This window comes from Furipterus horrens, unplaced genomic scaffold, assembly GCF_987537825.1.
Source record: "Furipterus horrens unplaced genomic scaffold, mFurHor1.1.pri manual_scaffold_4, whole genome shotgun sequence".
NCBI lineage: Eukaryota > Metazoa > Chordata > Mammalia > Chiroptera > Furipteridae > Furipterus > Furipterus horrens.
Window position 1 is genome coordinate 200,615,054 of NW_028327174.1, and position 17,342 is coordinate 200,632,395.

Sequence of the window (17,342 nt, forward strand, 5' to 3'; positions counted from 1 at the left end):
AGGCCAAGGGTAGGTTCATGGCCTTTTCCTGTCCCTCCCGTAAACTCCAGAGCAGCAGCTGTTGATAAGAAACGTCCCAGATGGGCATCATATCTCATCAAAGCCCAGCTCTGGGCTGCAGGAAACGGCACTGCTTCCTGGAATCTACAATGAACCCCCTGCCCCCCTGCCGCATTTACCCATTTAAGATCCTGGCAGTTCTGTTTTGTGTTATTTTTTTGACAGATCATGGGCAATTTGTTGCTAATTTCCTCCGAGGGCTGGGGAGGGAAGAGGCAGGCTAGCTTCAGTCTCTTACCTCCTGGAATGCCATCTGTCCAAGTGAGACAGCTGGCCCATTAGCCAGAGGAAGCACCCCCCGGTGCCCACGCCATCCACCCAATTAGTGCGGGAGAGCATCTGCTTGCAGAGAGCCTGGTGGCTCCTCCAAATCCAGCCCTGTCTAGCCAGGCAGGTTGCAAGGCAGCCGGAGCCAGGGCCACTTGTTGGCATGGGGGGCATTCAGGTGGTGGCTTCTGCTGCTGCCTTGGTGTCCTTCCCCTCAGCCTTGGCCCCCTCCGTACACCAGCCCCCACCATCATGGGCTCCTGATGTCTTAGACCCCAGCAGGTTTTGGGTGCATCTTTGGTCCCACCTCCTCATTTGATAGGTAAGCCAACTCAATTGTGGCTTGGGGGCCTGCGTAGCCCAAGTTTCCAGGAAGGTGATGGCTGAGCCAGAACTGGAAGCTGGTACCATCACCCATAAGCTGGGTGCCCTTGTGCAAGTGACCCTGCCTCACTGAGCCTCAGACTTCTCCTTCGGGAGATGGGCGGCAGTGCCTGCTTATGCTGAGGCATGGAGGTGGGTAATGTCAGCATTATCCTCTTCCTTCCTCCCAGGGGAGCCCCGGGGGGGCCGGGGCAGCATGATCGGGGTGATCAACGGCCAGGAATTTGGCGTGGCCACCCTCAACGCCAGTGTGCAACAGGAGGCACGCTCTGGGGTCACCACCTTCCGGAGCAGCATCGGCCACATCCCTGCGGGCGTGGGTAAGTGGGGGCCCGCCACCCGTGCTGGGGCCAGGAGCAGGCGGAGCCCGGCTCCCAGGCTGCTCCAGGCCTGATTCCCAGAGGAAATCTGACCGTCTCTGTGAGCTGAGTCCAAGACAGTGTGGATTTAGGTGCGGCCGCTTCCTCCCCGCTGGACACCCCCAAACAAAACAAAATGGCTGCATTTAAAAGCAGGCCAAGAGCATGTGACATGACCGGGCTAGGTGAATGCAGGTCAGCTCATGAACTTGAAACCATTGACCGTTACATGTTTTCCACTGTTAAAGGCAGAGCTGAGAGAAAATCAAAGGTGGGGTTTGGGCAGGAAGGGAGAGGAAGGGAGCGATGTGGAAAGTAAAAACCAGAAGGCCCCAAGGAGCAAGCAATGCCCATTTGCAGACAGATTCATAAAATAGTGTGTCCTTAACATATGGAATGTTCTGGAAGGATGTTGCAGACCCTGACGCCTCTCCCTTGCCAGGACACCCTGCGTCTCCTCATGGGGGTCAGGGCAAGACAAGGACAGTGACGAGGGGTCTTTGCTTAAAGTGGCTCCTCCAAGGCTGCTCTTGACGACAAACCTGTATGAACAGTGCAGGGACTTTGGCTGGGGGGTGTCGCTCAGAACTGGCTATCAGCCAAGTGAATAAGTGAGACGCTGCCCAGACGTGGCTGCCTCTTCCAGCTGCAGGAGCAAGAGTCATGGAGAAGCATCTGTCCCCAGGCCAGGTGGGCTGGGCTGTGTCTAGTGGAAATGGAGGCACAGAGAGGTTGAGGAGTTGTGGCCCCCATGCACGGGGCCCAGCTGGATCCCGGGAACATCGGTCCGAGAGCCTGAGGCCGAGCTGAGAAGCTCAACACTCAGATCCCCAAGCAAGCGGACTAGGGAAGGATCCCTAGTCTGAACCATCACCCACCAACCCAAGAGGAGAGCTGGGCATCATGTGGAAGGTCTGAAAATCTATGTCCAGGGACTATCTTGGCTCTTTTTTCCAAGTCAGTGGTTTAGAACAATCCTTCCTCCCCTGGGCCGTTCTGGAAGGTGTCTGCAAGGTAGTAAACCAGTCTGATTTTCAGTTCAGTCCAGCACTCACGTGGTGACGGTCTGTGTGGTCTGACTCTGGGGTGACCTCGTAGCCCTCAGGGTTCGTAGAACTGAGTTGAATATCAACAAGTTACGTGCACGTCTTTGTATAAATGTGTCTTGTTAATTTCACAACTCCTCCAAGTAGCTATTGGCCTTTGCCACTGGTTCTGGTTCAATAACTGGTCCAGGTAATCTTGGGTCTGAGCTCTCCTGGGGATGGTAAGGGGCCACTGAGAGACCTCGAGCAGACCAGGGGCTGCCCTCAGCACCTGGCCCTCACCTGGCCTCTGCGCCCCACCCCGTGCAGGGCCTCTGATGCGGGCGCTCGTGGTCACCATTGCCCCCATCTACTGGGCGTTGGCCGGAGAGAGCGGGGCCGCCCTGAATGGCCATTCCCTGACGGGTGGCAGCTTCCGGCAGGAGTCGCACTTGGAGTTTTCCACGGGTGAGTGGGGGCTCCCCCCAGGGTGGGCCAGGTGGGACTGGGGCCTGGGCCCAGGGCCTCTCCCCCGTGGTGACTCCAGGCTGGACGGGGATGGATTACAGGGGAGCTGCTCAGGATGACCCAGGTGGCCCGGGGCCTGGATCCCGACGGCCTCCTTCTCCTCGATGTGGTGGTCAATGGCGTCGTCCCTGCGAGCCTAGCTGACACAGATCTTCGGGTGCAGGTGTGGGGCGAGCCCTGGGGTGCACAGATGGGGTGGGCAAGAGACAATGGGATGTCCTGCCTGCAAGAACTCGTAGCAAGGTGCTCTGGGCCCAGCTTCTCGGCCTCTGGGGACGTTCTCCATTCTCGTCCTTGAACAAGAGCGACTGTGACCTGCCTGGGGCTGCCCCGCTGGTTGGAGGAACGCTGAGAGGCCCACCAGCCTCCTCCCCAGCCCAGGGTCCCAGGTCCCAGGGGGCCTGGAGGTAGAAATCCCAGAGGTTCTCTCCCACCCCATTCCTCCTCCAGGACTTCCAGGAGCTGTACGTGCAGACGGGGCCCGGCCGGCTGTTTGTGGGCTCCACGCTGCGCTTTCTGCAGGACAGCCCCCCAGTGTCCCTGCGCTGTAACCACAGCATCCATTACGACGCGGCCCGGGGCCCCCAGCCCCGGCTGGTGCAGCACCTGCAGGCCTCGGCGATCAGCTCAGCCTTCGACCCGGTGGCCGAGGCCCTGCGCTTCCAGCTCACCACGGCCCTGCAGGCCGGTGAGGGCCCCAGCCTGTCCCCGACCCCACTGCCCTGCTAAAAGCTATGCACGGCCCCAAATGCACCTGGCTGAAGGCCCAGGGGGCAGCCCCCCCCTGCACCCACTGACCAGGGGCCAGAGACTCGGGACTGAGACGCTTCACCTCCTGGTCCCCGTCCGCTCACCCACACCCCAATGGAGACACAGTGCTTCAGGCTACTCCTGTCCAAACTCTCCAGAACGTCCCCCCAGGCTCTACAGGAAAGGTCCAAACCACCCCCAGGCTGACGTTCAAGACTTAGTCATACCCCACCCTCTTCTCAAGGGTGCCTGCACCAGAGACCCTGCCTGGGGGCTGGCAGCCACCCTAGGAACCCCTGGAGACCCGGTGGAGGCTAAAAATAGACCTGTTACCCTTGAACATAGCTTTGGGGTCAGGCAGCCCCTGGTTCCAAGCCAGCTGTCCCGCTTCTCAGCCACAAGCCCTTGGGGGCAGAGCCCTGGCCATCTCTGGGCCTCTTTGTGCCCGTCTGTGAAATGGGCATGACATTGCCTGCCTTGCAGGGTGTCAGGAGCACAGGTGCTGTCTCTGAAGCCCTCACCTGGCACCCAGTGACTGCTTTATCAAGGGTGCCATCCCTGTGATCACTCAGGCAGTCTGGCCTCTGTCCCGTCTCCAGAACACAGTCTGTCCCCACGCTGCCTTGGGCTCGCTGCCCCGGTCTGATGCTCCCCTCCCCCAGCCGGCGGCCAGGCCCCCTCCTCCAGCTTGTCAGGAGCACAGGGCTGCATGTGTGGGTCTCCTGCTTTGTACTTACTAAGGGTCTCCGGGTCTGCCCGCCACAGTCTGACCAGCCTGCCGTGAGCTGCTCAGGACACCACCCGGGCCAGGAACGGGCTCACTGACGCTGGGCTCTGGCTCAGCTCAGGACAGGGGCTGAGCACCTGGCTGAGGGGGCCTCGGCCCGGCCAGGCCGGTGGGAGGGACCGATGAACCTGGCCTACAGCCAGGACTGCTTTTTCTGTCCCTTGTGCCCTGTGTCCTTAAGGCCTGTCCTCTTTGCCTTGCAGAAGAGAACGCAGCCGGCTGCCCAGAGGGCTTTGAGTTGGACCCCCAGGAAGAGTTTTGCGTGGGTGAGCACCCTGTCCCCACCCTGGCGTGGACAAGGGGGGGCCCTCAGCCTGGGATAGACCAGCTGTTCGGCCGGCTGCCAGGAGGGCCTGTGAGTGCAGACCACCGGCTGTCCCCACCCCCAGACAGGGACGAGTGCTGCAGTGGCCCCAGCCCCTGCTCCCACTCCTGCCACAATACACCCGGCCGCTTCTCCTACTCCTGCCCGGCTGGCTTCACCCTAGCCGGGGATGACAGGAACTGCAGAGGTGGGTGGCCCCGGCTGAGAGGCCCAGGTGCGTGGGGTAGGGTCTGGGGCCACGCAGAGGGTGGTCTCTTCCTGAGAGCACCGGACGCCAGCCTAGGGTTCTAATGCCCTGTTCCCACTGGAACTTCCTGTTACAAGAGCCACAGATAGGAAAGACTCAAGTACCAGGGGTGGTGGAGATCCCCAAACACATACGCGCGGCCACCCTGTGCCTACGGCACTCGTGCCCACTGAGCCTGGACACGGCAGTCATTTCTGGTCACCTGGGATGGATGGGGAGCTGGCACCTGTCTCCCCTGCTCGCTCTACTTGTCCCCCCAGTGAAGCTACTAGACCACAAATCTGACCCTGGGACACTGTCAGGACGCTAACCACCCCCATCTGCGTCCCTCCACTCCCACCACTGGGACCTGGCCCTGCCACATCACTGTTGGGTGCCCACGGGACATTGTCTGAGACCTCACCTCACATGCCACCCTCAGGTCCCTGGGGGTGGGCTCTGTGTGTACAGGGGTGCCAGGATGAGGGGTGGGGCCAGAGGGAGGGGCAGGAGTTTCATCCCTGGGGATCCTGGCTAGGCCAGAGTCCGGGTTGGTGAGGGGGCCTGGGGACGTGTGTTCATGTAGCCCCTGTTCCCGTCTGCCCCCAGATGTGGACGAGTGTGCAGAGGACACTGACCTTTGCCCAGAGGGACAGCACTGCGTGAACCTGCTGGGCTCCTACCGCTGCCTCCCTGACTGCGGGCCTGGCTTCCGGGTGGCTGCTGACGGGGCCGGTTGTGAAGGTGACGGGGACTCAGGAGAGGGGTGTGCTGTGTCACTGGGATGCTGGGCCTTGGGGGAAACTGGCGCCCTCTTGGCAGAAGGAGCACAGGGCAACCAGGGCGAGAGCCTGAGTTGGGCTCCAGGGGTCTGAGCCCTGGCCTGGGGGGCTGCTGGCAGCCGGTGAACCTCTGACCACAGTCTTCTTTCTGGGCCTCAGGCTTGTTGTTTGTCCAATGAAGGGGGACAGGTCAGGGATGGCCAACATGCCACCTCCGCTGCCACCTCCCCCACCTCCCCTCCTGGATCCTGGCCCAGCCTAGAGACAGCCTCCAAATCCTTCTCAACGGCTTCTCCCGCAGTCACTGGGACTCGGTTTCCGTTGGCCTGTGGAATGACACCTAGATGCCGCCCCCGGAAGGATGACCGTTAGGGTCCTTCCTGTCCCATCATCCTATGGTTGCATGATCATGGCCCCTCCTGGCCCCTCCAAGAGAGGCCTTCACTGGAGAGGAAGAACATGGTGGCACTTGAACTTGGGAGAGCCATCATTTTGCTTCCATGGCCATAGGGCCCTCAGGGCACCCTGACTAGTCAGCGGGCTCTCCCGCCTCCTGCCTTCCTTCCACCCTCCCCTCTCTCTCCCATTAACCATGGGTCAGGCTCCTAAGCCCTTCATTTCATGACCCAGTTTTCTCACAACGGCCCGTGAGAGGTCTTGTCCCAACCTTTCTGCACAGATGAGGAAACTGAGGCTCAGACAGGGAGTTACTTGCTCAAAGACCAGGGACATGGCAGAGCTCGGTCCAAACCCAGGACTCCGCCTCCCAAGCCCCTTTCATCTTATGGACCTGTAACCCTTTAACCCCCCAAAGCTGGCAGAACTGGGGGGCCCTGAAGTTGGAGAGGGGCTGGGTGTGGCCCAGACGTGGAGAAGCTGGTATGTTCCTTAGGGGCAGGGCTCGAGGCTCAGTCCCTCCCACACCCCTGTCTCCCCAGATGTGGACGAGTGTCTGGAGCAGGCGGACGAGTGTCACTACAACCAGATGTGTGAGAACACCCAGGGCGGGCACCGCTGCAGCTGCCCCCGGGGGTACCGGGTCCAGGGCCCCGGCCTGCCCTGCCTAGGTAAGGGGACCCCCGCCCCCTAGTTGGGGCCCTGGCTCACAGGCAGGAGTGTTTGTGACAAAGGCGACCTTCTGTGACTAACCAAACACAGCCAGTGCTTCCTGTCACTCACCACGTGCCTGGATCCCTGCTCTGCCCGCTGTGTCCCCCGAGCCTTACCCCTACCCTGCAAGATCACCTCCCCAGGAGCCCAAGGGGAGGAGGGCAGAGAGAAGCGGGTGGGAGTCTGGGATCAGCTCATTGCCGGGGGGGGGGGGGGGGGGGGTTGAGGCCCCTTTGAGCAGTGGAGGCGGGACGGCCGGGCCTCCGGAGGGAAGGCTGGGAGGCAGCCTGCGTGCAGCCGGCAGGGCAGCGGACGCTCGGGAGGGCGGGCGGCGGTGGCGGCGGACCCTGAGCCTCCCTTGCACCTGCCTGGCCCCACTCCTCCCAGACATCGACGAGTGTCTGCAGCTGCCCCGGGTGTGTGCCCACCAGTGCCACAACCTCCAGGGCAGCTACCGCTGCCTGTGCCCGCCCGGCCACACCCCGCTCCGAGACGGCAGGGCCTGCGCCCCGCTGGAGCAGAGCGCACCAAACGTGACCACCGTCGCCCACTTGGGCCCCATGGTGCCCTGGCTGCGGCCCCGCGCCCCCGTCCCCAGTGGCTCCTACCGCGCCTGGGTCTCCCTCCGGCCGGGCCCCGGAGCCCTGAGCAGTGTGGGCCGGGCCTGGTGCCCCCCGGGCTTCATCCGGCAGGACGGCGTCTGCACAGGTAAGGCCACGCTCCAGCCTCCACCCCGGGACACACCTGCCATGCTGCCCTGGGGACCCAGGGACATGGCAGAGCTCGGTCCAAGCCCAGGACTCTGCCTCCAAAACCCCTTTTTTCTTTTGGACCCATAACCTTTGTACCCGCCAAAGCTGGTAGAACTGGGGGGCCCTGAATTGGAGAGGGGCAGGGTGCACAGGCAGGTGGGGGGGGTTGCTTCTTTGTATAAGGTGTCTCGGAGCCCTCGCTGTGCTAATGGGCGGGGGGCTTCCAAGGGCGAGGGGAGTACTTTCCAAACCGCTTCAGTTCAGCACACTTCGCCCAGTGTCCCGGGAACCCACACACGTGCCCAGGAACCCACACACGTGCCTGGGAACCCACATTGAGCAACACCCCTCTGGATGCCCAGAGGGGAAGCACCAGGGAGGGCGTTTCAGGAGTTGAGGAGTATGTTCTGGGGGGACGTGAGACTGTGAGCGGGGACCGGCGGGGACCCGGCGGTCAGCACCCGGCTGCAGAGCGGCGAAGGGCCAGGGGCCTCAGCGGCGGGCCTGCTTCTGCACTCCCGCCTGGACAGAGGGCTCTGGGCTGGGAGCGGGGCCTCCCCGGGGCCTTGGCGAACACGAGGTGGACAGGATGGAGCCCCCCACTCTTGCCAAGCCCTGCCAAACCCCAGACCCTCCTACCCCCACCCCCAATCCAGGGTTGGGGGGGCAGGGCAGGGAGAAAGGGTGGGCTGCTTAAATCAGGGACTTTCTCAGCCTGCCTCTAGCTGAGCCCCGAGGGCAGGCATGTGCCCTCCTGGGTGTCAGTGACTCAGCGTGTGTCTCTGCCCCCCTCACCCCACCACCGACGCCCGGCCAGACCGGGACGAGTGCCAGGTGCGGAGCCTGTGCCAACACGCCTGTCGGAACACCGAGGGCAGCTACCGGTGCCTGTGTCCCGCCGGCTACCGCCTCCTCCCCAGCGGGAAGAACTGCCAGGGTGAGCCGCGCCCGGAGCCAGAGGCCTGGCAGGGCTCTGTGGGCGTCCGCTCTCTCCAGCCCCTTCTCCACCAGGGAGATGAGCTCAGAGGAGTGAGGTGACCACCCCAGGTGCCCACAGCCAGGCTGGCCCCACGCTCCAAGCAGGAGCGAAGTGAATCCATGGACAGGCTCCGAAAGCAGCCCCGGGGTCCCTCACAGCTCCGCTGTGTGTCCTTGGGCAACTCACTTCACCTCTCTGAGCCTCAGCCTCCTGGTGACGTGGGGCTAACACAGGGGTCCCCTAATGCCTGGATGAGACGTGGAAGGTGGGCACGGGGCCAGCACTCACAACAAGGCTGCTGCTCCCTGCGGGGATAGTGAAGTCCCCTAACCCCCAGGCCAGCGCACTCCCCCGCCTGTGCTCGGGTGGCCACCATGCTGCTGCCTGCGAGACTGTGGGAATCCTCCGGTCTTGCCTGTCTCCATCCACAGTCTGTCACAGGGGTCAGTGAGCGTCCTCTGAGAAGGGGCATCCACCAGCACAGACGAGGACGGGGGCCTCTGCCCAGGGCCAGTGGGCACTGTGGGCCTGAGGGCGGCCCTCATCTCTCCAGCCCAGCTCTAGGCTCAGAGGCCCAGGGTGCCCACCACCATGCCCTGGGGAGATGGGGGTGCTGGGGGCCTGTCGGCTGGCTGTCACGGGCCAGGCTGGCTGGGGACGAGTGGACGGCGGCCGCCCACCTCCTGATCCTCTGCAGGCGTTCCTCTCCACTTCACTGGGCCCCATGCCTTCTCTGCTTCTGCCCCTCCCCTCCGCTCCCCCTTCTCACCACCCCCTCCTCTGCCGCTGCCCCCGCCTGCCCCTGCAGACATCAACGAGTGCGAGGAGGACGGCATCGAGTGCGGGCCCGGCCAGATGTGCTTCAACACCCGCGGCAGCTACCAGTGCGTGGACACGCCCTGCCCAGCCACCTACCGGCAGGGCTCCAGCCCAGGGTAAGGGCTGAGCTGGCTGGGCTGAGGGGGGCGGGTTAATTGGGAACGGGGGTGGGGGCGTGTTATCTGCAGAGAGCTGGGCAGCTTGCCCTCTGGCTCCTCGAGGGCTGGACCCCTCCTCCAGGCCAGAGGGGTACACCCCGCCTGGGCTCCAGGGCCGGCCTCGCTGCCCACAGGGCAGTGGCCGTCATGACGAGCGCCTGCCTGCAGCCACTCCGATCGGTGCAAGTGTGCCCGGCCCTCTCGTTCCCGCACCGCCATCACGGGCGTGGGGCACTGGGGGCCGGGGGGGGGGGCAGGGCTCGGGGAGCGGGGCTGGAAGAGGTACACATATGGGGACACATGAACACACATAAAACCCCAGACACAGAAACACAGCCCCAGGACTCAGACGCACACAGACTCGCAAACACAGAACCCATTTCCACCACAGCGCTCACTGGGGCTGCAGGCAGGCGGACCCTCATAAAGATGCACAGACGCAGGGGTCTTGGCCGGCAGGCGGGAAGTGTCCTGGGTGGTGACTTGCCCTGGGCCCTAGGCTTTAGGGTCCGGGGTGGGGGGGGGGTGACCTTGCAAGGCTGAGCACATGTCTTTGGGTCTCCCCTGCTCACCCCCCCACCCAGATCAGGTGACTCAGCTCTGGGGCTCTGGCTCTGGAGTGACCTGAAGGGCTCTTAGGTTTTGCCGCTGCCCTGCGCTTGCTAGAGGTCGGGGGGAGGGGGGCAGGGGGGTGCTAGCGAGGGCTGCTGGGGGCACCCGCTCCGATGTGGAAGCGCATGTATCTTTGGGCCTCAGTTTGCCCATCTCTAAAATGGGCTTACAGTGGCGCTTGTAGAGAAGGCATTTGGGCCGCTGGGGGGCGGGGACGGTTGCGCAGGGCAGAACTGCTGAGGCTGGGGTGGGGTCCGGTCTCTGGCGGCGGTGCCACCAGGCAGCCCAGGCCTGTGCGCCTGTCCCTCCCGCAGGACGTGCTTCCGGCGCTGCTCGCAGGACTGCGGTGCCGGCCCTTCCACGCTGCAGTACAAGCTGCTGCCGCTGCCCCTGGGCGTGCGCGCCCGCCACGACGTGGCCCGCGTGGCCGCCTTCTCCGAGGCCGGCGTGCCCGCCGACCGCACCGAGCTCAGCGTGCTGGAGCCCGACCCGCGGAGCCCGTTCGCGCTGCGTGAGCTGCGCGCGGGCCTCGGCGCCGTCTACACCCGCCGCGCGCTCACCCGCGCGGGCCTCTACCGGCTCACCGTGCGCGCGGCGGCGCCACGCCACCAGAGCCTCTACGTCCTGCTCATTGCCGTGTCCCCCTACCCCTACTGAGGGGTGGGCTTCTCGGTGCCCTCCGGGGGTGCAAGGCGGGAAGGAGCCGAAGTAACCCCTCACCACCCAGGCCAGGCCGCGGGGGGGACAGGGTGGCCCGGGCGCAGGACACCTACAGTGGGAAGGGCTGTCACCTTCTCCCACCCCCATGCGTCATCGGGACTTGCAGTAAACACAACCGGACCGGGTGCGCAGCCTTGACCTCAGGACCACGGACCAAGCCGCCCCTGCCCTCCCTGCTCCCCGCGGGGGGTGGAGCCCTGCAGGCAGGCGACAAAGGCTACCGGGAGCTGGCAAAATCTGCAGGCAGGACTGGGGTGAAGCCTACAGGTCTGACCTGCTCCTCCACGCTTGTCCCAAGCCCCAGGGGCCCCCAGGACACCCCAGGGAGGGGCAGGCCCTGGGGGTGGCAGCAGCTGCCACCAGCCCACACCTGCACTGTCACTTGGGGCCTGGTGGGGGAGGATGTACCTATACCATTAAAATGCTTGTTTTTAACCAGCTTGATTTCCTCATCCAAGTCTTTGCTTTGATAAGGAGGAGGGGCTGCAGCTGGGATGGAATCACCCCCCACCCCCCTTCTACACACACATCCAGGAGCCCTGGGCTGGGAGACCAGCAGCCTGGCTCCCCGTGCTAGGGTGGCCCAGGCGCCTCTCTGGGCTGTTTTCTCATCCAGAAATGACTATGACAATAGCCACCCCCGATAGGGCTGTGGGGAGAATTACATGAGAAGGACATGTGTTACACAGAGAGCAATCCATGGTAGCAAAAACTAATTCTTAATTAAGAATAATCCTTAATTATTTGAAAAAAAGTTTTTCTTTTATTGATTCTAAAGAGGGAGAGAAACATCAATGTGAGAGAGAAACATCGATTGGCTGCCTCCTGCATGCGCCCCGACTGGGGACCAAATCCGCAGCCCAGGGACGGGCCCTGACCAGGAATGAACTGGTGACCTTCCTGTTTGCAGCCAACACAGCCATACCAGCCAGGACCTTAATTATTTATAATGAGTGGGTTAATTCCGTCATTTACTCAAACACCAAAGGTTCCTTCGGTCCCACCTATGTGCCAGGCAGTAGACATAAAACCCTGTGCACGTGACTCACATTCTAGCAGCAAAGGGCTTATAAACAGGAGGAAAGAGGAGGCGGTCCCCGCGCACCTGTTAGAGACGGGTGTGAGGGAGGAAAACCACATTGGGAAGGCAGGGGTAGGGGTCAGTTTTTAATAGGCCAGTCCAGGTGGGCCTCATGAGAGGGTGGTAGGCATCTCAGCAGAGACCTGAGGACAGTGGGGAGGAAGCCGGGCACACATCTGGGGAAGCGTGTCTGGCAGAGGAGGGCACAGCAAATGCCAGGGCCCTTGGGGAGGACAGCGCTTGCTGAGGGAGGTCTGTCAATGTGGTGGGGGAGGCTGGAGCCTTGGCGCATGTCTGGGTGGGGGAGGGAAAGAGGGAGGTGCTAGGAGAAAGATAAGTGCGTTGGGGCAAATCCCATGAGCCTGTGGGCCACCGCAGGGACTTTGGCTGTGAGGAGCAATTTGGGAAGGGACAAGATAAGAACATCTACGTAGGTACTGGCGCATCTCCGGTGTCCTGGGACAGGGTCTGAGTCTCAGCACAGCTCCCCCTCCCACTGCGCCGTCCCTGCCCTCCTTCCTGGATGGACTGCGACCCACCGTCCTATTGCAGCTGCTCCAGGGCAGAGGCTGTCTCTCTTGCACATGAGTTTGGAGAGGAGGGATCCTCTCCCCCTGCTCCCCTTGCTTGGTCAGCGTGACACTGTCACCTGCCCCTCAGCATCCCCATTCTCTCATCTGGTCAATGACAAGGAAAGCTGTCTGAGTTATTTCCTCATTAGGGGCAAAGGACAGTCAGACTGTCCCACCCATGCGGGGGGAAACAGAGAAGAAGTCGCTGCGCCCATTTTCCAGATGGAGAAAAGGATACTCGGTGGGGGGGGGGGTATGATCCAGTCAGCCACTTTCCTGGTAGGTGACTGGTTAGTGGTTAGACCAGTCTAACTCCTGGCTCCCCCATAATAGCCCCCACCGAACCCTTCCCGGGGCGCTGCCACTTGCAAAGCTGGTTTCTTTTAAACCGGGCGTCCGCACACGTTTGCTGCAAAGGGCCAGAGCGTGGCTATTTCGGGCTTCTCAGGACACGACTGCGCTCACCCCGCCAGCAGCGGAGCAGCCACGGGCGGCGCGTGAGCCACGGGGCGCGGCTGCGTTCCAATGAACTTATGGCCACTTCATCTGGAAGTTCATGTCGTTTTCACAGGTTGTGGAACCATCTTCTCTCAATTTTTCCCAACCATTTACAAGTGCAAAAACCACTCTTGGCTTGCAGGCTGGACAAAAACATGGTTTAAACCCCAGAAGTCACAAAAGGTGGAATTTCAGGCTGGGTGGGGGAGAGATTGGGGCAGTTGGGGAGGAGTGGGGGGAGGGCTTCCCGGGCCTGCCCACACCCCGTCTGTCCTGCCCTTCCTTGGGCAGGACAGCCCCCTTTGTGCAACCCCAGGAGCTACAGGGCTCATGTTGTGACCTACGAACCCTGCCCTTTGCTGGGCTGTTCATTTTCTATGGAGCCAGGACTTGCAGCCCAGCAGCCCTCCGGCAGAGCCACTGCAGAGGCGAGACCTGCAGAGTGGAGGGACCGACTCCTCCTCCCCCTGCTCGCTCCTGCGTTCCGCTGCCCAGCCTCATCCTGGCCCTTTGCGTTTGTAGCACGACTGTTTGTTCCACGTCCAGTGTCTCATGGACCCGACTTTAATTTACTTAATACTGGAGCCCCGATTGTTCCAGAGGCAAACAATAGCGTGCCCATTCCACAGATGTGGGCATGGGGCTCAGAGAAGGTGAGCCTCTCGTCCAAGCTCACACAGCCTGGAGGGGAGAAGGACTCAGCCTGAGCCCATCTGATTCCCCGGCCCAGGGCCTCTAGCATCCAGGCTGCCCCGCCCCCGCTCTCTGAGGCAGGAGGGGAGGGAGGGCCGGGAGCAGGAGCAGCATGAAGCACAGGGACCACAGGGCAGTTCAAGATGTGAGGCACCGCCAGGGGCGGGCGGTCAGTCCAGCCTCCCTCCTCCCCCACTTTCTCCCGCATTTCCCACTTGAGGCTATGAGGCTGGTGGAGGGAGCAATGGCTGAGAGTCATGCAGCAAGGCACTGGCGGACTTGGCCTTGAATCCAGGCCGATTCCCAGTCTGACGCGCCCCCACCCCGCCCACCCCCACCCACCTCCACAGGGATCGGCACCCAGTGTAGCCGCCAGCTCCAAGGGGTGTTTCCACTTCTACTGTCCCAGCTGCTGGCCACCATTGGCCAGGGCCCCGTCCAGCCACCCAGCCCCCTGGGGCCACCTGACCTCCGAGTTGTCCTGAACCATCTGGGGTGGAAAACAACCCCGTGGGTCACTTATTAAACTCCGTGATGCAGCTTTTCCAAGAACCCAACGAATGGACTCTGTGTTCCTTCTGGGTGGGGACTGGCAACCTGGGGTCTGGTCAAGTGGCTTCTGATGCCAACCATGAGATGGCTGCAGGGCAAGGTGCCTGGAGTCTCCATACACCCAGCCCCTCCACGCCCTGCAGGTGCAGAGCCCTCAAGTGGCAGAGGAGAGACAGAGGCCGGGTGGGGCCTACTCCGTGGCTGGCTGCACTGCAGGTGGCTGGGGGACTTAATAAGGTCACGTCCACTGAGCGCGCCCTTCAGCAGTTCAGACAAGTAGCCTCGAACGTCAGCTCCCACCCTTAGGAAAGCCACCCTGGCTGCAGTGTGGGGAGGGTGGATTGGAAGAGGGGCTGAGCCCAGGTAGGAAGACAGGTGAGGTGTCTCCTGCAGAGGTCCAGGGGAGAGGAGACGGTGGCCGTCCTGTTCCTCCATTTTATTGATGGAAACCTTAGGCATCTGTCCTCTCGTGCCAGCATGGGAGAGAGGAGAGGACAAGGGACCAATCTGGTAGAGGAGGGGAAAGGGTCAGAGGGGCATCCCCAAGGCAAGAAAGAGCTCAACGAAGAAGAAAGCCCAGCAGGCCAATGTGGCTGGGCACGTGGAGAGGGCAGAGGGGGAGACCAGGGCTCTAGGTGTGGTCCTCCCGGTGATGGGGGAGCAGCCAAGCCTTCTTAAAACTCATTTTAATTCATTAATATTAGAGAATACATCTCCAAACTTAAAAAACCTTGGAAAACACATATCCATGAAGCCATTGTCTTGCCTTAAAAAAAACTGCAGTAATGTCTTGTTATCACCAAATATCCTATCAATTTTCAAGCTCCCAATTGCTGATAAAGATGGTATTGCTTTTATGCTTAAAAAAAAAAAAAATCGGGATCCAAATAAGGTCTGCACATGGTGATTGATTATGTCCTTAATGTGTTTTTAACCAAAGTTCCACTATCTCAATCTTGTCTGAAAATGTTTTAAATCAACTTTATTGAGATTTAATTGTTCCAGTAATACGAGGTTGGTTCAACACCTGACAATCAATCATTGTAATTCACCACATTTATAAAATAAAGAGTAGAATCACATGATCATCTCAATAGATGCAGAAAAAGCATTTGATAGAATTCAGCCCCTACTCATGATAAAAACTTTCAACAAACTAAGGAACTTCTTCACCTGATGAGAAGAATCTATGAAGAACGTACAACTAACATCACAGTTAACAGTGAAAGACTGAATGCCTTCCCCTACGATCCTGAATAAGTACGAACTTTGTACTAGGGGCCCTTGTCTTTGCAATAAGACAAGAAAAAATGCACAAAGAAAATAAGGGGAAAAGTAAAACTGTCTCTATTCACAGACAACATTATTGTCTAGAAGTATCCTAGAAAATCCTAAGGTATTTACAAAAATCTCCTGAGTTCAATCAGTGAAGTTAGCAAGGTTGTAGAATAAAAGGCCAACATACCAAAATCCATTTTATGTTTATATACTAGCAACAAAAATCTGGAGAATGAAATTTTAAATGTTATTTACAATAGTATCAAAAAGCTTAAAATATTTAGAAATAAATTTAATGAAAGTGAACACTTTTTAGGTGTTGTGTTTTTTTCCTTTTTTCTTTAGTTCTGGAAAAAATTTAAAGCTATGACCCAGATCGAAAGTTCAGTTTGTTAAGCTGTCCTTTCTCCCCAAGCTGATACTATATATGCAGATTTATTAAAATCCCCAAAGTCCCAGAAGGCTTTTCACATAAATTGACAAGCTGTTTCTACTATTTATTTGGAAATTCAAAGGACCTAGAATAGTCAAGAGTCTGAAACAGAACAAAGTTGGGGAGATATACCCTGACTTCAAGACTTTCTGTAAGGCTATAGTAATCACAGCGGTGTGGTACTGGCATAAGGGATGAATAAATCGGCCCATGGAACAGGAGAGGGACACTGGAAATAAATCCACACCTATACGGTCCATTAATTTTCAACCAAGGTGCCAACATGATTCAAGGGGAAAAGGAAAGTCTTCAACTAATGTTGCTAGAACAGCTGGGACGCGATCTGGGGGACAATGACCCTCAAAGGGTTTTAAGAGGCAGCGATTTGTGCTGATCAGGTGTTTAAGAACTTTCTGGCTGTTGGGTGGGTGGAGAAAGGATTGGAGGTGGAAATGGGAGCAGGGAAACTGTCAAAAGGTTGTCACGAGGTCTGAGTGAGGAGAGGTCAGACCAGGGTGGAGGAGGTGGAGGCATGTGGATATATTTAGAAGGCATACACCTCTCAGACCCCACTGCCTCAGCTTCTCCACCCAGCAGGCCTCGCTGCTGCTGTGCCTTTAGAGGTGCCACCCACGGCCACTTACCTGGGAGGAGTTAGTCCCCTTGAGGAGCTCTGGCCTGGGTGTGAATGAAGGCAAGGCCGTGGTGGCTGAGCCCCAGGTGGGGTATGCCCTCTGGTCCTGCCCCAGCCCTGGACCCAGGGTCTGCTCTGCAGGGTGGGGGCTGGGGCTCACCCAGGAGCTGCCAGCTGACCCTCACCTTGATCTGTGCCTCTGGGCAAAATCCACCCTGGGGCCCAGTGGGCCGGGCCCCTGCTGGCAGTCCGCTCCCTGTTTTCCTGTCCCTGAGAGCTGTGATCTCACCGCCCCACATGTCATCAGCACCTGTACGTCAGGAAGGGACCATCCCCTGGGCTGGAGCCATTTTGCAGAACTGCAAGGACTCAATGTCCCCACAGCCTGTGGCCCTGGGACTGAGACCCTGGCTGCTCCAGTTCAGCTGGAGCCTGAACTAGAGCAGAGGGTTTGGGCCAGAGCTTTGGACACTGGGGTCTAGGCCTGTTCTGCCCCTTACATGCCGTGTGGCCTTGGGGAAAATACACCCCCTCTCTGGGCTGGGGATAACAGCAGCAACTTCTCGGCCCCTCTCGGCTGAGGGTCCCTATCTCTGACTGCTTCTTGGTCACAGGAAAGGGCCTAGGACGGGGCTGCCTCCTTAATATCACCTATCCCCCTACATTTTTTCCAAGATGGCTCAGTGGCAAACCCAGCAGGGTGGACTTCAGGCTCCCCCCTCCAAACGGGGGCTGAGAGGACTTCAGAGGCTGGGGCTCAGGGGGTGGGTCCTCACCGTGGCACTGCCTTGGACAGGTCAGGACCTGCGGTTTTCCTGGGCTGGAGTTGTGGCAATCTGCGGATCGGGGCCTGTAAACCAGGCTGGGAAACGAGTACAGAACCTCCGAAGGCCAGACCCTGGCGCAGCTCCGTTTCTTTTTGCACCAAGAGGCTTCACCTGTGTGAACCTAAACTTTC

At 60.0% G+C, this 17,342-nt stretch overlaps 1 protein-coding gene across 1 annotated transcript in view; it reads left to right on the forward strand.

The window, feature by feature from the left end:
- The window catches only part of HMCN2 (hemicentin 2), a 132,180-nt gene extending 121,519 nt beyond the window's left edge, over positions 1-10,661 (forward strand). Inside the window, exons 87-98 of the mRNA XM_090274902.1 lie at positions 882-1,031; positions 2,426-2,563; positions 2,665-2,786; positions 3,074-3,311; positions 4,364-4,426; positions 4,550-4,672; positions 5,321-5,455; positions 6,432-6,560; positions 6,991-7,311; positions 8,173-8,292; positions 9,143-9,269; positions 10,238-10,661. Of these exons, the coding sequence (XP_090131028.1) occupies positions 882-1,031; positions 2,426-2,563; positions 2,665-2,786; positions 3,074-3,311; positions 4,364-4,426; positions 4,550-4,672; positions 5,321-5,455; positions 6,432-6,560; positions 6,991-7,311; positions 8,173-8,292; positions 9,143-9,269; positions 10,238-10,580 (2,009 nt within the window). The 3' untranslated portion in view covers positions 10,581-10,661. The remainder of the gene's footprint in view (positions 1-881; positions 1,032-2,425; positions 2,564-2,664; positions 2,787-3,073; positions 3,312-4,363; positions 4,427-4,549; positions 4,673-5,320; positions 5,456-6,431; positions 6,561-6,990; positions 7,312-8,172; positions 8,293-9,142; positions 9,270-10,237) is intronic.
- Positions 10,662-17,342: the final 6,681 nt, after the last annotated feature.